Below are 26,158 nucleotides of genomic sequence, written 5' to 3' on the forward strand. Positions count from 1 at the left end.
ATGCCTTTCTGTATTTACAGTTGTTCCTTGAGTAACACGTCTGAACTGCCACTTTATATGTAGATCAGAGGTGTCCAACTTTTTGGCTTCCCTGGGCCACAATGGAAGAAAAAAATTGCCCTGGGCCACACAAAAAATACACTAACACTAACGATAGCTATAAGCTTTAAAAAAATTGTGGAAAACAAACTCATAATGTTTTAAGAAACTTAACAAATTTCTGCTGGGCTGCATTCAAAGCTACCCTGGGCCACATACTAGACAAGCTTGATGTAGATTTTTTCTTGTCAATAAATGTACTGATTTTTTTTTTTTTTAGACAGAGTCTCACTCTATCACCCAAGTTGGAGTGTGCAGTGGCGCGATTTCAGCTCACTGCAACCTCTGCCTCCCAGGTTCAAGCAATACTCCCACGTAAGTGTCCCAAGTAGCTAGGATTACAGGCATGCACCACCAGACCTGGCTAATTTCTTTTGTATTTTTAGTAGAGATGGAGTTTCACCATGTTGGACAGGCTGGTCTCAAACTCCCTAACTCAAGTGATCCGCCTGCCTCAGCCTCCCAAAGTGCTGGGATTACAGGCATGAGCCACTGTGCCCAGTCAAGTTTGTTTTTTAAGTTCTACATTTTATTTTACTTGATTTTTTTTTTCCTTTTTGAGATGAGATCTCTGTCACCCAGACTAGAGTGCAGTGGTGCAACCATGGCTCACTGTAGCCACCAACTTCCTGGGCTCAGGCAATCCTCCTGCATCAGCCTCCTGAGTAGCTGGGACTACAGGCTATTCAGCTAATTTTTCTTCTATTTTCTATAGATATACAGGGGTCTTACTAGGTTGCCCAGGGTGGTCTCAAACTCCCGGGCTCAAGCGATCCACCCACCTCGACCTCCCAAAGTGCTAGGATTACAGGCATGAGCCACAGTACCCGGCCAAATGATTTTTTTTTTGAAGAGATAGGGTCTTGCTATATTTGTATATATCGCCCAGGCTAGAGGTGCAGTGACTATTCACAGGTGTGATCATAGCACACTATAGCCTCAAACGCCTGGGTTCAAGCAATCCTCCTGCCTTAGACTACCAAGTGGCTAGGATTACAGATGCGCAGCAACAAGCCCGGCAGATCTGTGACAATTTGAAAAAACTTGCAGATGAACTGCATAGCCTAGAAATACCAAAAAAATAGAAATATCAAAAAAAATTAGAAAAAAGTAAAGTATGTCATGAATGCATAAAATATATGTAGATATTATTTACTATCATAAATATACACAATTCTATTTCAAAGTTAAAATTTAATCACAAAACTTATGCACACAAACACAGACCAAACATGGTGCCACTGTAAACAAAGATGTAGTATTAAGTCTTAAATGCATAAGATTAACTGGAGTACATACTGTACTACTTTAATAATTCTGTAGCCACCTCTTGTCGCTAATGTGGTGAGCTCAAGTGTTTGAGTCTCTTAAAACTATGTGACAATAATCATCTCTGCATGAGCAGTTCACCTCTCCAGTAAACTATCACAGTAAAAAGTGATCTGTCCTTGTTCTCGCATATTTTTCATCGTGTTTAGTGCAACACCATAAACACTGAGTAAAATGTAGGACCCACAGGGAATGCCACTGATGCTGAAGCGCTCCCAAGAAGTAAAGTCATGACATTACAAGAAAAAGTTGAATCCCTTGAAACGTACCAGCTGACTTCAGGTCTGCAGCTGCAGTTGCCCGCCATTTCAGACAGACAATTCATCTCATACACACACACACACTAAACTTCTGGTATCAATAAATCCAGTATGGTACTGTAAATGTATTTTTTCTTCCTTACCATTTTCTTAGGGGCACTGTCTTTTTCTATAGCTTACTTGATTGTAAGAACACATTATATAATACATTATCACAAGGCCAGGTGTGGTGGTTCACACCTGTAATCCCAGCACTTTGGGAGGCTGAGGCATGTGGATCACCTGAGATCAGAAGTTCAAGACCAGCCTGACCAACATGGTAAAACCCATCTCTATTAAAAATACAAAAAATTAGCCAGGTGTGGTGGTGCATGCCTGTAATCCCAGACACTTGGGGAGGCTGAGGCAGGAGAATCTCTTGAACCTGGGAATTGGAAGTTGCAGTGAGCCAAGATTCCGCCATTGCACTCCAGCCTGGGCAACAAGAGCAAAGCTCAGTCTCAAAAAAAAAAAAAAAAGAAAGAAAAATCACATATAAAATAAATGTTAATCAACTACTTGGCTATTTATGTTATCCGTATGGCCTCCATTCAACAACAGACTATTAGTAGTTTCGGAAGTGTCACAAGTCTTGAAGTTTTAATCTCTGAAAGTGATCTAAGAGGCTGAAACTAACTTCTTCCAAACTCTTGTTAATGTTGGTATTTTGACCTCCTCCCATGAATCATAAATGTTCTTGGCTGGGTGCAGTGGCTCACGCCTGTAGTGCTAAAACTTTGGGACTCTGAGGAGAGGTGACTGCTTAAGCCCAGGAATTCAAGACCCCTAGGCAATATAGCAAGACCCTGTTTATACAAAAAATAAATTATACCACTATAGGCATGCATGGTGGCATATGACTATTTTGGGAGGCTGAAGAGAGATAACTGCTTGAGTCCAGGAGGTCGAGACCAACCTGGACAGCGTAGCAAGACCTCACTTCTACGAAAAATTTTTTAAAATGCACCATTATAGGCATGCGTATGCCGATAGTCCCAGCTACTCAGGAGGTTAAGGCAGAATGATCGCTTGAGCCCAGGACGTCAAGGCTACGTTGAGCTGTGATCGTGCCACTGCACTCCAGCCAGAGCAACAGCGTGAGACCCTGTTTCAAAAAAATAAATACATAATAAATGTTCTGGGGCCGGGCACAGTGGGTCACACCTGTAACTCCAGCACTTTGGGAGGCCGAGGTAGGCAGATCACTTGAGGCTAGGAGTTTAAGACCAGCCTGGCCAATATGGCAAAACCCCATCTCTACTAAAACATACAAAAATTATGGCCAGGCACAGTGGCTCACGCCTGTAATCCCAAGCCTTTGGGAGGCCAAGGTGGGCAGACCACCTGAGATTGGGAGTTTGAGACTAGCCTGACCAACATGGAGAAACCCCGTCTCTACTAAAAATACAAAATTAGCCGGGCATGGCGGCGCATGCCTGTAATTCCAGCTACTCGGGAGGCTGAGACAGGAGAATTGCTTGAACCCGGGAGGCAGAGGTTGCGGCGAGCACACCATTGCACTCCAGCCTGGGCAAGAAGAGCAAAATTCCGTCTCAAGAAAAAAAAAAATTAGCTGGGTGTTGGTGGCATGTGCCTGTAATCCCAGCTTGTAATCCCAGCTACTCAGGAGGTTGAGACAGGAGAATTGCTTGAATCCAGGAGGCAGAGGTTGCAGTAAGCCAAAATTGTGTCACTGCGCTCTAGCCTGGGTGACAAAGGAGAAAAAGTAACTGTCCTGTTTACACTGAATGAGCAGAAAACATTTGGGATACTGTCTCTGGTCTGGCTGCCATATTATATATAGGATCTTGACTAATTAGAGAATTTCCAAAAAGTGGCCAAGAGATCTAGATAGCACATTATATGAGAAAAAACTAAGGAGACTCAAGTATTTAGTATGGAAAAAAAAGAATTAGAAGGTATGTAATGATTTTTAAAATATCTAAAAAGCAAAATACTAATAGCTTTATATACTGTAAGAATATACTATTTCTTGTGGTTAAGAGTGTGGGATTCTAAAGTCAAACAGACCTGGCTCCACAACAGATACTAGCTATACTACTTTGTGCTTTCCTTTTATACCTCAGCTTTCCCATCTGTAAAATAAAATATAATAATTGTACCTGCATCTCACAGGGTTGCAGTGAAGAACTATATAAAGTCAGATAATACACATAAAGTACTTAATACATATATGCCTAGCACATAAGTGATCAAAAAACTGAGTTCTTGTTAAAATTATAAAACAACTTGTTCTTATCCACCCATCTCTTGAACTTTGCCACCTCTCCACCTTTCCTTACCCCATTCCTTCATTCTGCCTAGAATTTTCTTGCCTGCAACTCAAGATTTCAAAATCCTTTCCATCGATATAGAGATGCTGATAAGGTGTAGTGATTTGGTCAAAATGCATAAAAGTGTTTACTAAAATAAGTGAATTCTACTGTACATAAATTATACCTCAATAAGCCTAACCTTAAAAATATATACATAAGCATATGCACTTATTTAAAAAAAAAAAAAAACACAGAAGAAGGATAAACCAGAAAATGATTACCTAACAGGTCAGAAAGAATGGAAGTAGAAAAGTAAGAATGCAACCAAGACTCTAAATATACCTTTTAACCTTCAAGCTGTGTGTTTTATATATCTGAAAAAATTAGAGAAAACTGTCAAAAGATAATTTCTATTAGATGAAGGAGGTAACTGAAGCTTTAATATAAATAAGAGCTCCAAGAAAGAAAATGTAAAAGAAAGAACCTACGACCTTTGTCCCCAAAAAAAAAGAAATTCTACTTTTTATTTTTATCTAAAAAAAATTTTGAGGCAGGGCCTCCCTGTCACCCAGGCTGGAGCACAGTGACGCGATCACAGCTCACTGCTGCTTTGATTTCCTGGACTCGAGCGACCCTCCTGCCTCAGCCTCCACAATACCTGGGACTACAGGCACGTATCACCACATCTGGCTAATTTTCTTATTTTTTGAAGAAACAAGGTCTTGCTACGTTGCCCGGACTGGTCTTCAACTCCTGGCCTAAATTAAACCTCCTACCATGGCCTCCCAAAGCAATGGGATTACAAGTGTGAGCCACCACACCACGCCACTATTAAAAAGGATTCTATTCAAACTCAGACTCCTACTTCTATGAAGATACTTTATTTGGATTAAACTTTCATAGTCATTTAAAAGATTTAAAATAATTTTGAACCCATGATTACACTACTAACTACCCCCAACTGAATGAGAAATTGTTCCTTCCCTTCCCCAATTGTCAATCCTAACCTAGCCCTGATTTTTGCGGTATTTTTTACTTTCTGGCTATGTCTTTAATATTTTATACCGAATATTTTCTCCCCTAATCAGAAGTAAATAGAGATAGAGGAAACTGCCATAATAATTCAAATTAGGTTTACAGATGAGAAAACTTTTCAGCACTGATGTCAAAATAATTATGACAGAACTTATGAGCACTTTTCCTATTCTCCCAGTCTATATCTTCCCCTCTTCTAAGTTCCCTGGAGCCCTCACCTACCCTTAGTTATACAAATTTCTCCTTCCCCAAACTGCTCCATACAAGGACTAAAACGTCTTGAAGAACAAAAGGTATTTTCTAGAGTGTTTGCTATTTAAGAGAGACACTGAAATAGGAAATGTTAACCAGAACTCTTTGGTGAGGCAACAGAGGAAATAATGTTGGGCAGAGAATAAATATCACTCCAAGACTGGGTGCAGTGGCTCGTGCCTGTAATCCCAGCACTTGGGGAGAATAAATCATTCCAAGGCCAGGCGCGGCCGTGAGCAGTGGCTCATGCCTGTAATCCCAGCACTCTGAGAGGCCAAAGCAGACAAAACACCTAAGGTCAGGAGTTCAAGACCAGCCTGGCCAACATGGTGAAAGCCCGTCTCTACTAAAAACACAAAAATTAGCTGGGCGTGTTGGTGCATGCCTATAGTTCCTGCTACTCAGGAGGCTGAGGCAGGAGAATCGCTTGAACCTGGGAGGTAGAGGTTTCAGTGAGCCGAGCTCACGCCATTGCACTCCAGCCTGGGTGACAGAGCGAGATTCTATCTTAAAAAAAAAAAAAAAAAAAAAAAAAAAAAATATATATATATATATATATATATATATATATATATGTATCTCATTCCAAACTCACCAGGAGTTCCTAAAATCAAAGATATTGGGGATTAGTAACAAGACCAACTAGAAGATGAGCATCATCAGAACGAGTACTTCTCCTGTTGGCACACTGGGTAATATAGTGTAGGGTAAGCTTAGTAACATGATTAAGCACTGGGGCTCTGAAGCCACACTACCAGTATTTCAATTCCAACCCAGCTACTTATCCCAGCTACTTACTACCTATGCAATTTTAGGCCTGAGTTTCATCACCTATAAAAAGGAGACCCTATGTCATAGAGACGTTTCAGAAGTCAAATAAGAAAATGATATTGAGTGTTCAATACAAAGCCTTTAGACACAGCAAATACTCAACAGAAAGCATAGCCATTATGAATTACTATGAAAAGAACACTATTAACCCTAGATAAGCTCAGATCCACCAGCCACAGGGTAGATGGTCTATAGATGATCATTTAAACTCTAAGCTTCAAATGGGTAGGAATTTTTGAACATTTTGTTCACTGATGTGTTCCCAACTGCCTAGAACAGTGTCTGGCACATGATAGACATTCAATAAATATTTGTTGACTGGGTCCTCTCTAAGACTCTTTTCCAGTATAAAATCTCATTATTCTGAGAAAAATAAAACTAATTACTGGAGAAAATAAAACTACTTACTAGATGCCAGGGCTTCTGCTTCAGTGGAAGGAACCTTGTAGATTTTCCCGCCCTTATAAACGAAGCTGCCTTCAGTCACTTTAAAATCCAGATAGCGAGTTACCTCTGTATAAAGCAGCATCTTAACCAGCTGACCTAGAAAAGTCACATAATTCAAAGTATAACTTAAGACTATAAATTATAAAGAACATTTACTAATACTAACAGCTTCTCAAATTTTTCCTAACAGTGTTCAATAACTCCAACAAAATAATTTTTTTTTGAGACACAGTCTCCCTGTTGCCCAGGCTACAGTGCAATGGCACAATCACGAGCTCACTGCAACCTCACGTCAGCTCCTGGGCTCATGCAAGCTTCCAGCCTGACACTCGCGAGTACCTGGCACCACCATGTCTGGCTAATTTTTTTTTTTATTGTTTTGTAGAGTTGGGGTTTTGCCATGTTGCCCAGGCTGGTCTCAAACTCCTAAGCTCAAACAATCCACCCACCATGGCCTCCCAAAGTGCTGGAATTATAGGCACGAGCCACCGTGCCTGGCCCAAAATAATCTCCAAAGTCACATTTTAAATAAGACAACCAGAATGCATACTTATTGCACTGCGTATTACAAGTTTTTATTATTTTTTATTTTTTTCTACTCAAGGTTGAATACATAGGTTTTTTTAATATTACAACTTAAAGGTTAATAATTTTATCAACTTGCTTTTGCAAAAGCAATGAAAAATTTATTAGATATATGAGGTATGGAATTATAGCATTATTGGCCAGGCACAGGTGGCTCACACCTGTAATCCCAGCACTTTGGGAGGCCAAGGAGGGACTGTTTGAGCCCAAGTGTCCGAGACCAACCCACACAACACAGTGAGACCTCATCTCTACCATAACACAAAAAAATTAGCCCAGTGTGGTGAGACACCCAGCAAATCAGGACACTGAAGTGAGAAGATCACTTGAGCCTAGGAAGTCAAGGCTGCAGTGAGCTATGATTGCATCACGACACTCCAGCCTGGGTGACAGAGTCCCTGTCTCAAAAAAAAATTAATAAAAACAAACAATAGAATATAAACTCAAACAAGGAAAAAGGATAGCAGATGCTTTGCTTCATGTGCACAAACAGACCTATAACCAAAAATTTAGTTCTTCAATGTCATCTCAGAAAACAGTACTAATATTACAGCAATTTAAAAAAATACTAAGCCTGTAATCACAGCACTTGGGAGGCTGAGGCAGGCAGATCACTTGATGTCAGTGACCAGCCTGGCCCACATGGTAAAACCCCGTCTCTACTAAAACTACAAAAATTAGCTGGGCATGGTGGCACACACCTGTAATCCCAGCTACTCGGGAGGCTGAGGCAGGAGAATCGCTTGAACCAGAAGGTGCAGGTTGTAGTGAGCCAAAATCATGCCACTGCACTCCAGACTGGGTGACAGAGCGAGACTCCGTCTCAAAAAAAAAAAAAAAAAGAGGCCGGACGCGGTGGCTCAAGCCTGTAATCCCAGCACTTTGGGAGGCCGAGGCGGGTGGATCACGAGGTCAGGAGATCGAGACTATCCTGGCTAACATGGTGAAACCCCGTCTCTACTAAAAATACAAAAAACTAGCTGGGCGTGGTGGCGGGCGCCTGTAGTCCCAGCTACTTGGGAGGCTGAGGCGGGAGAATGGCATGAACCCAGGAGGCGGAGCTTGCAGTGAGCCAAGATCACGCCACTGCACTCCAGCCTGGGAGACACAGCGAGACTCCATCTCAAAAAAAAAAAAAAAGAAAAATAGACTTAGATCCTCTAAAATAAAAAAAAGATGAAAATACAATTTAAAAACCCTACAAACTAGAAAAACATTAAAATAATGCTGTTTCAAAAGGCCCAGTTATTTAAGACTGTCATAACCATCAACAGGTAAGTCTATGCCAAAGGCTTACAATCTTGGTATGTATTATGCCACAGCAGCATCTGTTTCTACAGAACCGATTACTAATAAGTCATAACCCCTTCCCTCCTTTTCTAACTTATTGACTCCAGACATCTAATGGACCATGTTACTCACCATGCTGTTCCATTCAACAAAATCCAGTTCCTCATACCCAGAGTAGTACTCTCTGTCAAAAGTTAGTTTTGATAGTAAAATTGCAATTAAAGTACTGTCAGAGATTTAAGTTAGAATTCTTTACCATTAGCCATAAGGAACTTGGGAATCAAGTCAACATTCCAGTCTCTTCCTCTCCCCATTGACTCAGGTGGTGATCCTGGTATTTTAAATCTTTTGTATAACTAAAAGCAAAAGAAAAAACAGCCATAATGTTAACAAAATTTAATTTTTTATTACAATATGTACATATTTTTTATTAAGTGCTTTTAGTATAACTAAACACCACTACACTAGTAAAGTATAAGGGCATTTCATCTTTTATCAGATAAAATTTTTAGCAAGGTCCAATATATATATAAGTTAATTACTAAACTCATAAATGTTAAAATTAACAAATGTGGCAGAAGTAAGGTTTTTCACTAGCAGAAAAGAAAGAATATAAAACAAGGCCAGACGCGGTGGCTCATGCCTGTAATCCCAGCACTTTCTAATCCACGAGGTGGGTGGATCCCTTGAGGTCAGGAGTTTGAGACCAGCCTGATCAACATAGTGAAACCCCGTCTCTACTAAAAATACAAAAATTGGCAAAGCATGGTGGCTCACGCCTGTAACCCCAAGCACTTTGGGAGGCTGAGGCAGGTGAATCAGGAGGTCAGGAGTACAAGACCAGCCAGGCCAAGATGGTGAAACTCCATCTCTACTGAAAATACAAAAATTAGCAGGGTGCAGTGGCAGACACCTGTAATCCTGGCTACTCAGGAGGCTGAGGCAGGAGAATCATTTCAACGCGAGAGGCAGAGGTTGCAGTGAGCCAAGATAGCGCCACCGCACCGCAGCCTGGCAACAGAGTGAGACTCCGTCCCAAAAACAAAAATTAGCTGGGTGTGGTGTGTGCCTGTAATCCCAGCTACTCAAGAGGCCGAGGCAGGAGAATCACATGAACCTGGGAGGTCGAAGCTGCAGTGAGCTGGGATGGCACCACTGTACTCCAGCCTGAGTGACAAAGCGAGACTCCATCTCAATAAATAAATAAATAAAACAAGATTATTTGTCAATGACACTGTATAGTTCTCTACACAGACTGTATATGCAGAACTAGGGTGTCTCTGACAAATAGCAATCATTTAAACTCATTCTCTCCCAAATAAAAAGCTATCAAAGGCTTAATTTTGCTTTCATATTATGTAAGGAATTCAAAATAAACCTTAGATTCTTCCTAATCAGAAAAGACAATTAAAATTAGTTCCAGTTCATTTATAATTTTTGAGCTTTACTTAGGTATAACTGATACATAAATAACTGCCTACTTTCTGCGTACATTTTGGTGACTCTAGACACAGGGTACACCCGTAACATCACCACAAGGTACCAATCATATCTATCACCTCCAAAAATGTCCTTTTGTTCTTTTATGATGCGGTAAGAATACTCAATTAATTTATAATTCACATGAAATGAAATGAAGCTCAGATTTCAAAAAGCTTGTAAAGTTAGAGAACAGTAACTTGAGCTCATGAATCCTACTGCTAAGGTAGAACAGAATAAGCAAAATTAGTAGATATTTATTCAATAAAAATTCTAGCTGGGCGCGGTGGCTCATGCCTGTAATCCCAGCACTGTGGGAGGCCAAGGCAGGCAGATCACCTGAGACCAGGAGTTCGAGACCAGCCTGATCAACATGGTGAAACCCCACCTCTACTGAAAATACAAAACAATTAGCTGGACATAATAGTGTACTCCTGTAGTCCCAGCTACTTGGGAGGCTGAGGCACGAGAATCATTTGAGCCCAGGAGGTGGAGGTTGCAGTGAGCTGAGATAGTGCTACTGCACTGCAGCCTAGGTGACAGAGAAAGACTCCATCTTAAAAAAAAAAAAAAAATTCATGACTCTCTGAATACATCTGGGGAGAAAAAAAGGAAAAGAAATCTTACTCATCATATTGAAGATCAGCTAAGAAATATACTAGGCCAGGTGCAGAGGCTCACACCTGTAATCTCAGCAGTTTGGAAGGCCAAGGCAGGCAGATCACTTGAGGAGTTCAAGACCAGCATGGCCAACAAAGAGAAACCCCCATGTCTACTAAAAATACAAAAAATTAGCCAGGCGTGGTTGTCCACGCCTGTAATCCCAGCTACTCAGAAGGCTGAGGCACGAAAATCACTTGAACCCAAGAGATGGAGGTTGCAGTGAGCTGAGACTGCACCACTACACTCCAGCTTGGACAACAGAGCAAGACTCTGTCTCAAAAAACAAAATAAAAATAAAACAAAATTAAGAAAAGAAAAAAATTGTGAAGAGATTTGTAGATTAAGAAAATAAAGAGGTGCCCAGGCATGGTGGCTCTCACCTATAATCCCAACACTTTGGGAAGCCAAGGTGGGAGGATCACTTGAGGCCAGGAGTTTGAGACCAGCCTGGGCAACACCTACAGAGAGACCCCATCTCTACAAAAAACAAAATAAGCCAGGCAGGTGGTATGCATCTTTAACCCCACTACTTGGGAGGCTGATGCAGGAGGACCACTTGAGCCCAGGAGTTCAAGGCTACAGCAAGCTACGATACACTGCTGCAGTTCAGCCTGGGCAACACAGCAAGACTCTGCCTCTTAAAAACAAACAACAACAACAAAGAATAAAGCACTCAGGCGTGGTGGCACACGCCTGTAATCCCAGCAGTTTGGGAGGCCAAGGCAGACAGATCACATGAGGTCAAGGGTTTGAGACCAGCCTGGCCATGATGGTGGAACCCCATCTCTACTAAAAATACAAAAATTAGCCAGGCATGGTGGTGCACGCCTGTAATCTCAGCTACTTGGGAGGCTGAGGCAGGAGAATCACCTGAACCCAGAAGGTGGAAGCTGTAGGGAGCTGAGACCGTGCCACTGCACTCCAGCCTGGGCGGCAGAGCGAGATTCTGTCTCCAAAATAAATAAATAAATAAGAGAATAAAGAGAAAATTATACCAAATACAAAAGACTAAATACTAAAATACTAAACAGCTACATTAAGGGATTACTGGGATCACTGGGAAATTTAAATATGGTTCTGGATATGACATAATGGTATTATGCTTATGTAGGAGACTGTTATTCTTAGCAGATGAATGCTGAAATATTTTGCTCAAGCCTCATGTCTTATTACTTTCAATGGATCAAAATCAGTAAACAAAACAAGAGACATGAAAAAAATACAGCAAATGTTAACTGCTGAACTCCAATGGAAGATTTTTTTTATACATCGTATTATTCTTTAAGTCTTTCTGTATTACTGAATATAGAAAACATCCTTTTTGATAAGTATTGTCTAATAAGTCACTGATTAAATAAAAGTCATTGATGATAACTATCTCCCATAAAACACAGTACAGGTCATATCCATACATGCAGGTGTTCAACAAACCTCACACAGAAAAACAAATCAATATGTTAAAATGCACTGTGGAAAGGCTATGTGTCCATGTTCAAAAAAAGTAGGAAACAGGGCAGTATAGCAAAAGGAACTAAGTTTTGTAGTCACGTAACAGGTTTACAACCCATCTCAGATTTTAACCCCCCAGAGACTATGTTAAATGGAGATTAAAAAAACATCTTTGAGGGACTGAGAGAATAAATAAAACCATGAGGAAAGCACTGGACTTGCGCTGGCACATCAGGTGATCCTCTACCCTCCCCTTCCTAGACTGTACTCTATTAACGCTGAGATAACTGCTCCACATAGCAACAGAAGTGAAAATGTAAATTCTATGAGCTTCAAACTAGAAGCTCCTGAAAAACAGTGCTCCAGATATTCTATTTAATAAAACAAAATAAGACCATCTCTAAGGAATAAGGTAGAGATTCACAAGTGAAATACAAAGTGTGAAAGGCATATAAAATTTGACTAACACTTGGCAGGGTGCGGTGGCTCACGCCTGTAATCCCAGCACATTGGGAGGCCAAGGCGGGCAGATCACGAGGTCAGATCGAGACCATCCTGGCTAACACGGTGAAACCCCGTCTCTACTAAAAATACAAAAAACTAGCCGGGCAAGGTGGCGGGTGCCTGGAGTCCCAGCTGCTTGGGAGGCTGAGGCAGGAGAATGGCGTGAACTCAGGATGTGGAGCTTGCAGTGAGCTGAGATAGTAACTGCACCTGGGCGACAGAGCGAGACTCTGTCTCAAAAAAAAAAAAAAAAAGAAATTTGACTGACACTTACATCTTCCAGTGGTGTTATAGATGCACTCTCTCCTCCATAGTAAGGGTTTCGATCCATATGAAGAACTTTCTTGCCATTCACTGACATTATACCTGACAGGATACATTCCTATAGAAAAAGCATAGTATCTTGAAAAGAAAGTTCTACAGCATGTTTAAAACGGATCATTTTTGTTTAAGCCCGCCATTACACATTCTCTTAGTAATTACAATTATATTCATGCAACATAACATAATTTATGAAGAAAGCCCTTAAGAAACCAGGTGTGGTATGCGGGCCCCTGTGCATCCCAAGATTAAAACTGTTTCATAATACCACTAAGACATTAGTCACCTTTTTATTTTTATTTTATTTTTTGAGATAGAATTTCACTCTTGTTGCCCAGGCTGGAGTGCAATGGTGCAATCTCAGCTCACTGCAACCTCCACCTCCCATGTTCAAGCAGTTCTCCTGCCTCAGCCTCTTGAGTAGGTGGGATTACAGGTGCCCACCACTCCGGCTAATTTTTTGTATTTTTAGCAGAGACATGGTTTCACCGTGTTGGCCAGGCTGGTCTTGAACTCCTGACCTCAGGTGATTTTCCTGCCTCAGCCTCCCAAAGCGCTGGGATTACAGACGTAAGCCACCGCACCCGGCCTAGTCACCTTTTTAAACAGTGTTGACATTTCCACTGATGATATAAAATCAATGGTGGATAAAACTAAGACAGGGCTCTAAACTATACTAGTGGTCATTATATTCTTCATCACCAGGCATTCACTTAAGGATGTCTTTGATAGGGTGGGTGCAGTGGCCCACACCTGTAATCTCAGCACTTTGGGAGGCCAGGGCAGGTGGATCACCTGAGGTCGGGAGAACAAGACCAGCCTGACCAACATGGAGAAATCCCCTCTCTACTAAAAATACAAAATTAGCCAGGCATGGTGGCACATGCCTGTAATCCTAGCTATTCAGGAGGCTGAGGCAGGTTAATCACTTGAACCTGGGAGGCAGAGGTTGTGGTGAGCCATGATCGTGCCATTGCACTCCAGCCTGGGCAACAAAAGCTAAACTCCATCTGAAGAAAAAAAAAAAGTCCGTGATAAAAGCATTAAAAAGTAACTTTATTAGCCAGGCGTGGTGGCTCACACCTGCAATCCCAGCACTTTGGGAGGCCGAGGCGGGTGGATCACTTGAGCCCAGGAGTTTCAGACCAGCCTGAGCAACATGGTGAAGCCCTGTCTCTACAAAATACACAAAAATTAGCAGGGCAGGAGGCTGAGGCAGAATTGCTTGAACCCAGGAGGTGGAGGCTGTGAGCTGAGACCACGCCACTGCACTACAGCCTGGGCGACAGAGCAAGACTGAGTTGCAAAAAAATTAACTTTATTAAACATACACCCTTCAATAGTCATCTTTTAAACACTGTGACAAAATGGGAAGAATACAGATAGCACTTCGGCTCAGGGAAAACCTTCTGTGCCACGGATCTATAAGCTGAACTAGCTACTTTTTTAATGAATAATCATTTTTATTTGAAAGAACTGACCAACAAACTGTGGTTATTCAGATTTAGGTATTTGACATTTTCTCAAAGAACATAAAGGAAAATAACTGACATGTGTTGCCAATAACAAAAAGTCAAATTTTAAATGAAAATTAGAATTATAGAAAACTTGGCCGGGCACGGCTGGTCACGCCTGTAATCCCAGCATTTTGGGAGGCCGAGGCGGGTGGATCACAAGGTTAGAAGATTGAGACCATCCTGGCCAACATGGTGAAATCTCATCTCCACTAAAAATACAAAACTTAGCTGGGCGTGGTGGCGCATGTCTGTAATCCCAGCTACTCGGGAGGCTGAGGCAGAAGAATCTCTTGAACCAGGAGTTGGAGGCTGCAGTGAGCCGAGATCGCTCCACTGCACTCCAGCCTGGTGACACAGCAAGATTCTATCTCAAAAAAAAAAAAAGAATTATGGAAAGCTTACAACTACCACCATGGGCACGTCAGGTTCCCCAATACATGAAGAACTTTTCTGACATTATCAGTGACAATACTAACAAACATGATTTTTGATATTTTAAAATGAAATGTGTCAACATTGAGAAGACCCACTTTACTCAGAGTAAACCTTATTTTTCAAATAACAGATGAATGACATTACAAAATCACACAGGAGGAAAAAAGAGGAATTTAAAGTGCAAGCTAGATCAATGGGTTTTAATATATCAGAATATAAAACATTCATTAATGTGGCTTCAGATTTCATAATGGAATCAATCTTTTAAAAGCTACCACTTGTGCTTTTGTGTAAACCAAAGAATATCTACAAAAACCTGAAAAGCTATTTAATTACTCCTCCCTTTTCCAACTACATGTCTGTGTGAGACCTGTTTTCATATACTTCAGCCGAAATATATCACAACAGAACTGAACACAGAAGCATGTATGTGAATTGTTTTATTAAGCCAGAATTAAAGGATTTGCATAAACTGTAAAATATTGATAGTCTTCTCACAATTTTTAGAAAATATACTCAGGCAGATGACTTCAGCCCAGGAGTTGGAGACCAGTCTGGGCAACAGGGCAAAACCCTATTTCTGCAAAAAATACAAAAAATTAGCTGGGTGTGGTGGTGAGCACCTGTAGTCCCTGCTACTCAAGAGGCTGAGAGGTGGGAGGATTACTTGAACCCCCAAGGGTGAGGGTGCAGTGAGCCGTGATAAGGCTACTGCACTTCAGCCTGGGTGGCAAAGTAGGATCCTATCTCAATAACAAAAAAAAAGTACATATACAGTTAAAATTGTTATACATGTTAACATGTAATTAGTTTATTATTTATCAGTAGATTATTTATTCCTCCATTTCTAATATGATAAATATCAATAGCTACAACCTTTATAAACAAAAGCTCTTCAAGATCCTTAAATTTTTAGAATGTAAACAGATCCTGAGACTAAAAAGTTTGAATACTAGAGCCCTAAGCAAAGCATATAGGACAACCACCAATAAACTGACAATCAACCAAAAAGTATAAATGACCACTCTCAGGAAAAAGATAAAGCAAGCACGAATACACTAAGACAAACCAAATTAAGAAGAGGGAAAAAATACAATTAATGTGAAGAAACACAGGGATGGGGCATATAATCACTCAAAAAGGGTTTTGGTGATCAGTGTTTTATTTGTTAAAGAGACAAAGGAAATTCCATGTATCTTTATAAATCTTTAATATTTCTCAAATTTATCCAAAGGACCCTAGAGGTCAAAGAACAATCTTACTCTCTACAAGTCTATTTGACTTTGAAACCCATATTTTTAAAATTCACACAAATTTCAAGTTTTCTTCCATAATGTATCTATTCATTTAGTACTTTTTAAATGTTTTAAATTACTTACCATGAGGTTCAAATTTTACTACAGGAGTGTGAATCATTTTTTTTTTTTTTTTTTAATTGAGATAGAAGTCTCACCCTATTGCCCAGACTCGAATGCAGTGGCGCGATCTTGGCTCTCTGCAACCTTCACCTCCCAGGTTCAAGCAATTCTCCTGCCTCAGCCTCCTGAGTAGCTGGGATTATAAACATGCACCATCATGCCTGGCTAATTTTTGTATTTTTAGTAGAGATGGGGTTTCACCATGTTGGCCAGTTTGGTCTTGAACTCCCAGTCTCAAGTGATCTGCCTACCTTGGCCTCCCAAAGTGCTGGGATTACAGACGTGAGCCATTACACCCGGCCTGAATCATTCTTTCCTTGGCTCAAGAAACAAAACATTCTGAGCACTCCAGAAGGCCCTCATGCCCTATTCCAATCATAACCACCACCATCCCCCAGCACTCTCATAATTTCTAATAGCAAAGATTTGTTCTGCCTGCTTCTGAACTCTATAAAAATGTAATCATGTGTATTAACTTTCTGCATCTGACATTATGCAACATGTTTCAAGATTCTTTCATGTTTTCTGCATGGTCTATTTATTCTCATTGCTATAGAGCAAAGGTCCCCAGAAATGAGACAAATCCAGCCTGGAGGCTATTTCTGTGAAGTTTTATTGTAAATACCCATATCTGTTCATTATCTGTTCATGTACATACTGTGTATGTCTGTTTTCCTAGTACCACAGCAGAGTTGGGCAGCTGTGAGAGAGACCAGAAAGTCTACATAACCTAAAATATTTACTATCTGGAGCTTTTTTTTTTTTCCCCCCCAAAGACAGAGTTTCACTCTTGTCGCCCAGGCTGGAGTGCAATGGCACGATCTCAGCTCACCGCAACCTCCCCCTCCCGGGTTCAAGCGATTCTCCTGCCTCAGCCTCCCAAGTAGCTGGGACTACAGGCATGCGCCACCACGCCCGGCTAATTATTGTATTTTTAGTACAGATGGGGTTTCAATATCTTGGCCACGCTGGTCTCGAACTCCTGACCTGATGATCCACCTGCCTCAGCCTCCCAAAGAGCTGGGATTACCGGTGTCAGCCATGGCACCCGGCTACTATCTGGAGCTTTACAGAGTATATGGCTAACCCTGCAAGCAGGGCATCTCAGTGTGGTTCCTGACTTGGCATCACCTGCCAACTTGTTAGAAATGTAAATTCTATGCAGATTTCCAAACTTCAGGTTGTATCCACATCACCTGGAGGGCTTGAAGAAACAGACTGCTAGGCCCCATTTCCAGAGCTTCTGAGTTAGTACGTCTGAGGCTGGATCTGAGAATTTGCTCTTACAAAAAAAAAAAAAAAAAAGTGGCAGGGGCAGACAGGGTCTCACTTTGTTGCCCAGCCTGGAGTGCAGTGGTGTGATCATGGCTCACTGCAGCCTCAACCTCCAGGCTCAAGAGATCCTCTCACCTCAGCCTCCAGAGTAGCTGAGACTACAGACATGTGCCACCACGCCTAATTTTTTAATTTTTTGTAGTGACGGGGATCTCACTATGTTGCCCAGCCTTGGCCTTGCAAAGCAAGGTTTGCTGAAGCAATCCTCCTGCGTTGTCCTCCCAAAGTGCTGGGACTACAGGTGTCACCACCACTGATGCTGATGAGGTGATACTGATGATGCTGGTCCAGGACCAATTTCGAGAATTACTAAAGCTGTGTTTGCAAATTTTATTATACATAAGAATAACCTGGAGATCCTGTTAAACTGTAGATTCTGACTCTGTGTAATATCTGGGTTGGGGCCTAAACTTCTGCATTTCTGGTAAATTCTCAGGTATTGCAGATGCAGCTGATCTATGCATCGCACTTTGGGTAACACAGCTGTAGATGATTCCATTGAATGAATATACCACAATTTACTTCTCCATTCTACTCTTGGTGGATATTTGGATAGTTTCCAGTTTTTTTTACTATTACAAATAATGCTCTATGAACATTCTCACATGTGTCTTTTAAGTGTGCATTTCTGTTATATATCAAGAAGAGTATAAATATGTTCAACTTCAACAGATATTACCAAACAGCTTTCCAAAACGGTTGTACCAATTTACACTTTTGTCAGCAGTGAAAGTCCCCATTGTTTCAAATCCTTGACCACTTATACTGTTACCTCTTTAATTGTAGCCATTCTAGTTAAGAAGTGATTTAATTTGCATTTCCTGAGGACAAATAAGGTTGAATACTTTTTTAAATAGTTGATTAATTATTAGGGACCCACGGTGGCCCATGCCTATAATCCCAGCACTTTGGGAGGCCAAGGTGGGAGAATCGCTCGAGCTCAGAAGTTCAACACCAACCTATGTAACTTAGTGAGACCTCATCTCTACAAAAGAAAATAAAAATCGGCCGGGCGCGGTGGCTCAAGCCTGTAATCCCAGCACTTTGGGAGGCCGAGACGGGCGGATCACTAGGTCAGGAGATCGAGACCATCCTAGCTAACACGGCGAAACCCCGTCTCTACTAAAAACACAAAAAATTAGCCCAGCGAGGTGGCAGCGCCTGTGGTCCCAGCTACTCGGGAGGCTGAGGCAGGAGAATGGCGGGAACCCGGGAGGCGGAGCTTGCAGTGAGCTGAGATCTGGCCACTGCACTCCAGCCTGGGTGACAGAGCGAGACTCCGTCTCAAAAAAAAAAAAAAACTTAAAAAAAAAAAAAACTGTTCACTGATGATCAAGCTAAGTGATAAGGCACTTTTGATAAGTGCCTTTCCCCATTTTTTAAATGCGCTTTTTCTCATTGCTTTATAAAAGTACTTTATATACTATATATAAATCCTTTCTTTATTACATGTACTGCAATTATCTTCTTCCATTCTGTGGCCTGCCTTTTCACTTTCTTCATTAAGTCTTCATAAAAGGAAATGAAGATATTTTACAACTACAAAAATCAAGCCTAATACTGACTAAAACAATTCACTTTTTGGGGGCGGCGGGGGGAAAGAAAACAACCTAAAGCAGCACCAACATATAGTTCTACATACGAAAATAAAATGTTTACTATCTTAAAAATAAGTTATGACACAACAGAGGAAGAACAGTTACATTCCCAGCTGTCAAAAGTAGACTGCAGGGTTCAACTTTTGAAAGCAAAATCTCCGCAAGCAAATTAGAGTGTTGCACAGCTTCTATACATAACCTTTCACACTAAGCATGATCCACTGGACTATGGCTATAAAGCAAGCACTGAGGCCTAAAATAAAGAGCCCAGTAATTTAAAGATGTGGCCGAGTCCAAAGAGCTAACAGCAACTACCTTCAAAGGCACCACTTGGAGCAAATATGACAAGAGCTAACTAAAGCTAATAAAAAATCTGCAGGCCCAGTGGTTCCTCTATACCCAACTATTATAAAAGACTGCTTCCACACTGCTAAAAGAATATATAATAGCACAAACATAATACTTTAAACTTTGGGACACGTTTAAAACTTTAAACATGTTTTAACACATGGGGTGAAGTCATTAATTCATTGATACAATTTATCAGTCATATCTGGGCACAGCGTATATATTAATGATCCTAAAATTTCAGTATTTTCCAAAATTACCAGCTCAAAATTAAATTCTACTACAACCTATCTGGTGAATACACAATATTCACAAGCAAAGCACATTAAAGCCATAGAAACTAAGCTTCTCTTTTTCACACTAGAAAAGCTGGTCCATCATGTACGTCAAGTATACTGTTAACTTTAACCAGGAAACTTGTATGTGAATGAATATTCACCAACATGAGTTTTAAATGTAACAGGTAAGAGTACCCACTCTAACTTCAAACTCACCTACAAATGACCTAAGTAGGATAAGTATATTCACATCCAAAATCACTAAGACTATAAAATCATCTTCAGAATCCAAGTTCTATATGACACTAGCATCTGTCACCCACCTGGCACTTGATAGTTCTCCTACATAAAAAGAGGTAACCAGCCAAAATGGTTTTCAATGTTTAATTGCACCAAAGTGCTAGTATGTGTAGATATGTGGATGTGGGGCTGGGGAACAGAACCATAAGCGATACTGATGCTCCCTTCCTTCAGCACCCTACACATAACACCAGAGTTGCAATAATCAAAAACAGAATAACTCATTTGGACAACATCCAAACATATTAGACAAAGCACCTGAAGAGGCTGAATGGAATTTCTATATATGAATTGTTACACCTAAATGGTGTTTCCATGGCCAGTAACACTAAATAGTATGCTGAAAAATTAATGCCCACTCCCCACCCCCAATTACAGAGCAATTTAGACTTGGAAGGGAACAGAGCCAAAATTTATTAGTATTTTGATATACTTTCCTAGTGACAAACTAAACACCTAGTGACAAACTGAACTCTATACCCCATCTGGGCAAGGTGGCTCACACCTGAAATCCTAACACTTTGGAAGGACAAGGCAGGAGGACTGCTTGAGCCCAGGAGTTCAAGACCAGCCTGGGCAATATGGCAAAATCCCATTTCCACAAAAAATACCCAAATCACATGCCTCCTGTAGTTCCAGCTAACTTGGGAAGCTGAAGCGGCAGGATCGCATCAGCCTGGAAGGTTGAGGCTACAGTGAGCTGTGATCACATAACTGCACTCCAGCCTAGGTGAGAGACTGAGACCCTGTCTCAAAAACAAACAAAAAAATCCTCTAGCCCTTATCAAATCCTACTGCATTTTAAAGTTCTGTTATGGGCCGGGTACGGTGGCTCTCGTCTATAATCCCAGCACTTTGGGAAGCTGAGGCAGGCAGATCACCTGAGGTCAAGAGTTCGAAACCAGCCTGGCCAACAGGGTAAAACTCCATCTCTACCAAAAATACAAAAAAATTAACCAGGCATGGTGGTGGGCGCCTGTAATCCCAACCACTTGGGAGGCTGAGGCAGGAGAATTACTTTAACCAGGGAGGCAGAGGTTGCAGTGAGCCAAGATTGAACCACTGTACTCCAGCCTGGGTAACAGAGAGCTCTGTCTAGAAATAAAAAGTATTGTTGTTATGGAAAAAAAAAAAAAAAAAAAACAAAGCGCAAAACTACAGATATAAACACATACACACAAATGCGACCAGAAGTACAAAGTATCTAATAATTAATATTAAGGTGCCTTTTCAAAACTACTTACATAGACATATGTGAAAATATATTAACCAGAAAAATTTTAAATCAGTTCATTTCAATGGCATATATCTTAAATCAACAACATAATAAAAATGGCTGTTTGTTTTATGAAGAATGTTTCTTTAAATGACTCTGCCCCTCCAATACATCGCATTAAAAACTGTCAGCCAGGCGTGGCTCACACCTGTAATCCCAGCAATTTGGGAGGCCTAGACAAGTGGATCACCTGAGGTCAGGAGTTTGAGACCAGCCTGACCAATATGGTGAAACCCCGTCTCTACTAAAAATACAAATATTAGCGGGGCATGGAGACGGGCACCTGTAATTCCCAGCTACTTAGAAGGCTGAGGCAGGAGAACTACTTGAACCTGGGAGGCAGACGTTGCAGTGAGCCGAGATCACATCACTGCACTCCAGCCTGGGCAACAGAGCGAGACTCCATCTCAAAAAAAAAAAAAAAAAAAAAAACTGTCAAAAGATACCTTCTCTTGAAATGTGGCTAATTATATCACTCTCCTGCTCAAAGTCCTCTCTCACTGCCTTGAAGATAATTTTCACATTTCTTAGCCTAGAATCTCTCTCCAAACCTGTTTCAAGCAAAATAAACCACTCCCCATTCCCTACATACATCTTTGACTTAACACTGACTTACACAGGTCTCTGCCTAAAAAATCATTCCTCCATTCAAAGCTTGCCAATATTTTTTAAAGCCAGCTAAATACCTCCTTCTTCATGAAGGTTTCCCCGACTCCCTGTCTGAACTCCCATAAGTGCACCTCTTAGGGGACTTACTGCTTTCTCATACGAATTATTATTAGTTACCCCCCAACACGAGAACAAGCTACTTATAGACAGGTTCTGTGTTTACCTTTTTACTGCCCATAACTGATCACAATAGTCACTGGAAGTTTAAATAACTGAAACCGAAACTATTACTCCAGGAAGAGTCTCCAATCAGGTACCATGGGAAGGAAGACAGAGGTAACTGCAGTGTATCACGCATGTGAACATCTACCAGTGGTCTTTAAAACCCAATGTCACACTACTGTCATCTCTACATGCTAAAATATGTCTAATTTCACTTGTATTTTCTTTTGGCCAGGATGCTTAACACTGGTTTAAACTGCCTACAACACAGCTCCCAAGTGTAATAGCATTTGCAAATATTGATCCTATGCTCACTACTGTAGTGAATAGAAAGTCCTTTGTCTACAGAACTCTAACACAGCTATAAGCAAGAACTCTCAAAGAGCAAATCTAAGATTAAGCAAATCCAAGAGGCAATCTGAATTATAGTTCATAATTTTAAAATCAAGTATAAAACCTTCTCTGAATCTGAAATCACAAAATTTTGATAAAGAGAAATGGGGAAAAGTATCTGGGATGTAAAGCAAGTTTTTAGACATATGATGCTGAGAATCATCTGGCTAAATATCACTAAAGTATATATTTCTACTCATAAATCCTTACTGTGTAGAACAAAAAAAAAACAGAAAGAGAAAAACCTCTGGGAAGCACAAATAGCTGTGGAACTATTCTTATTTTTTTAATCTACTATGTCTAACAAGACTCGTGAACTTATTTCCAAGTCCATAGTGAACTATGTGCAAAATATGTGGTGAGAGGCTGCCCACACATGCTGAAAGCGGAGAAAAGTAAAAGTTGCCAGCCTAACGGTAGAGTAAGACAGAGGGAAAAAATTTGAAGAGTAAACTCAAGAGCTCAAAAAGCAGAGCAGCCTGAGAGTAAAGGGGGCAAAAGTTCCTACAAAGCTGGCGGGGTCTTCATGGCTTCACCATGTTACAGCACAACACAATAATTAATCTTCACTATGTGAAATCTTAGTTATCAAGTAAATTATGTTAGTTTGTTAGAGAAGTTGTGACAGCATTTAGAAAGGCATTATCCAAAAGCTGTGCTCTTTAGAGATAACCCTTAATTCCTTAGAAAATTAAATTGTGTGGAATATTCCATTTCTTTTACACACAGAATGAAGATTTTACTCCTTTATGCCAAATCATTTTGTATCTTCTTGATTAAAATGACTATCAATATTTGTGATTACGAGCTTGGACTTAACAACTCATACAAACAATGGCAGCACTAAGCAACACAGCAACTCCAGCACTTCCTTACACTTCTTTAAAAGTAACAAGTTCCTAGCACTGAAAGCACTTGCCTTTTTTTAGGTTCTTAAATCTCAGGCACTAAATATAAAGTAAATTTCAAGAAAATTAATTTAACTCCAGACACTCAAAAGTTAATTCTGAGTGCTAACTTTGGTTTTCTCTTCTTCTAATTTTTAGTCATCTAATTCCTGGTAACACTAAAAATAAGGATATAAGATTTCTCATTATCAAAATCATCCTGTCATCACTACTCCTATCAAGGATGGTAATAATGTGATTCTTCTGAATTGATATAATTATCAAAGAACATCTCAGAAAACTTAGGCAGGCTAACAGAGATTAAAGTTATCACAGCTACAAAATGACAGCAGAAATTGGTCTGATTTCTAGTTAAGTATGCATCTACCATTTATCAAAAAGTTCACAATCCAAATGAAAATTTAAACGAAGTGCATTATCTTAACTTGTTATATAAAAAGACTGTTTCACCATCTTTGATACAAAGTGATGTGAATGGGGCTTGTGGAAGCCTGCATGATGGTGGATTTGCACTCACTCGTCCATGCTCAACTGACCTCGATTGTGAGCAAATCTGAAAGACCAGCAACAACCATAGAAAAACGGTGGAACTAACCGGCTCTAACAACACGCTGGCAGCAGCACTACCCATTCCAACGGGCAAAATCCACCACAAACTACTAAGCGCAGTTTGGAATCCCAATTAGGCACTTAAAAAAAAAAGCACAAAACCTGCAGTGGGTAGGGCCTATTCATTTAGGCATCCAACAGCCTTCCAGCTTTTCAAAGACATTGACAGGATTATTCCTGAATTTGTCAAACATAACAAAGTATTCTGAATGAATATTCTCTAATAATTGCATATAACTATAAACAGAAAAATGACAGGCCAGAAAAACACCATTCTAAGTCTTAACAAACCTTTCCTAAAAAATTAGCCAAATAAAAGTTCAAAGGTTTTTTCTTGACTAGAGACATTTAAAAGTGTTATTTTGGGACGTTACCTGTAAAAAAAAAAAAAAAAAAAAACATTAGTTTGAACCTGACAGATTATAATAAATTTCAAAAAATTTGAAGTGGAAGTCTACATTAAATGACACAGGAATTTAAAGTCAGAGTACATAGGATACACAAGATTTACATCAGTATTCATCTTAATTATGATCAAGCAGCCCAAAGTTAGAATTTCAAAGTTCCCAAAAATCGATAGTTAAAATGGTTTTCTCCAAATTCTTTTGCAAGATGAAGTCTTCATAAAAAAAAAAAAAAAAAAAAAAAAAAAAAACAGAAAAAGTACAAACTACAGAACCTGCCTGCATTATCTACAGTTAACCTAAAGCTCTCTAAGCAGACACATAACCAGGAAAATCAATATACCATGGTATTAGGTACACCTTGCATTCATATATATACTACAATGCATTCTTCATGTTGTTACTGATTTATCTTCCAACTCCCTGAAGAAAGCTTCGGAGTACAGAGAACTTGGCCTTTAGCAATCCATCACCAATCCAATTCTTAGGGGAAAAGAGTCCAGAAGAGACAAAGGAGGCAGGGAACCCACCAAACAAAAGGAAAAGGCGGCGAAGGTCAGGTGCGAAAGCATTTGATAGACAAGTTTTGAAAAAACTCAATTCCAATTCTACAGATGCTCGGTAAGTGGGAAGGGAGGGTGGCTAAAAAGATTCAATAATACTTCTTATTAGCAGGGGGGAGAAAGGATTAAAAGCCTAATTTCTGCCTTTTCTCCAAAAATATAAGTTAATCAAGCCCTAGCAGTTCCGAAGCAGTGATTATCCAAGACTTGTCAGGAAACCCCGTGCTCGGCTTTGGCAGCCAGACAGACCCGGGGAAGCGGCCGAGGCGGAATAGGAAATGCAACCGCGAGGCCTGCACCGTCCCCTCCGCCTCGGGTGCTAGTTTCCAACCCGGAGAGGTCACTGGCCCAAAGTGGGGAGCGGGAGCCTCGGCCCGGGCCGCCTTCTCCCTCCACTCCGCTTCCGCAAGGGGGAAGCGCAGCGGCCGGGCTCCGCCGTTACCCCGCCCGGAGCCTCGCGGCCCGCATCTCCATTTCCCCGCCTGCCCCTCACACTGGGAGTCGCCCGATCGTCCCGGGACGCGGGGCGCCCCCAAACCCGCCCGTGCCCCCAGCCACGACTCCCGTCCCGAAAACCACGGCTGACTGCAGAACGAAACCCCCCAGGAGCTGCGACCCGCGGGCCGTGCAGGAGCCGGGGATGCGCCCGCCCCGGCTGCTCAACCCCGGCCCCTCAGCCCCGGCGCCCACCGTCAGGCCAGTGCCCAGCACGATCACGTCGTACTCCTCATTCATGGCGGGGCAGTGGCGGACGCAGAACCAGAGAAAGGAAAAGGCGCAGGGGCTCGGTGACCACCCTACGAGGCTGGGAGGCGCTCTCGGGCGCGAAGGAAACGGGAAGAGAGGAGAGGAAAATGGAGCTGGCGACAAGGCGAGACCTGCCGCCACCTCAGACGGGAAGCGAAGAACCGGGCGGGGAGAAAAGGGGAGGGGGCAGGGAGGGGAGGGCGGTGACTGAGCCTCCGCAGCCGGGGCGGGGCCTGCAGGCGCCGGGAGGGCCGCCAATCAGGCGCTTCCGGCACTCTAATTGGTTTTGTCCCCGTCACTCGCCCAACTTTTTTTCTTCCCCGCCTCTCGCGAGAGGAA

The 26,158-nt window shown here is 41.3% G+C and overlaps 1 protein-coding gene across 1 annotated transcript in view; it reads right to left on the minus strand.

Annotated features, from left to right (window-relative positions):
- Positions 1-25,985, minus strand: part of GDI2 (GDP dissociation inhibitor 2) — a 48,642-nt gene extending 22,657 nt beyond the window's left edge. The window contains 4 exon segments of the mRNA NM_001258168.1: positions 6,530-6,664; positions 8,700-8,799; positions 12,813-12,920; positions 25,763-25,985. Of these exon segments, the coding sequence (NP_001245097.1) occupies positions 6,530-6,664; positions 8,700-8,799; positions 12,813-12,920; positions 25,763-25,807 (388 nt within the window). The 5' untranslated portion in view covers positions 25,808-25,985.
- Positions 25,986-26,158: the final 173 nt, after the last annotated feature.

The sequence above is a fragment of the Macaca mulatta genome, chromosome 9 (genome assembly GCF_049350105.2).
Source record: "Macaca mulatta isolate MMU2019108-1 chromosome 9, T2T-MMU8v2.0, whole genome shotgun sequence".
NCBI classification, from domain to species: Eukaryota; Metazoa; Chordata; class Mammalia; order Primates; family Cercopithecidae; genus Macaca; species Macaca mulatta.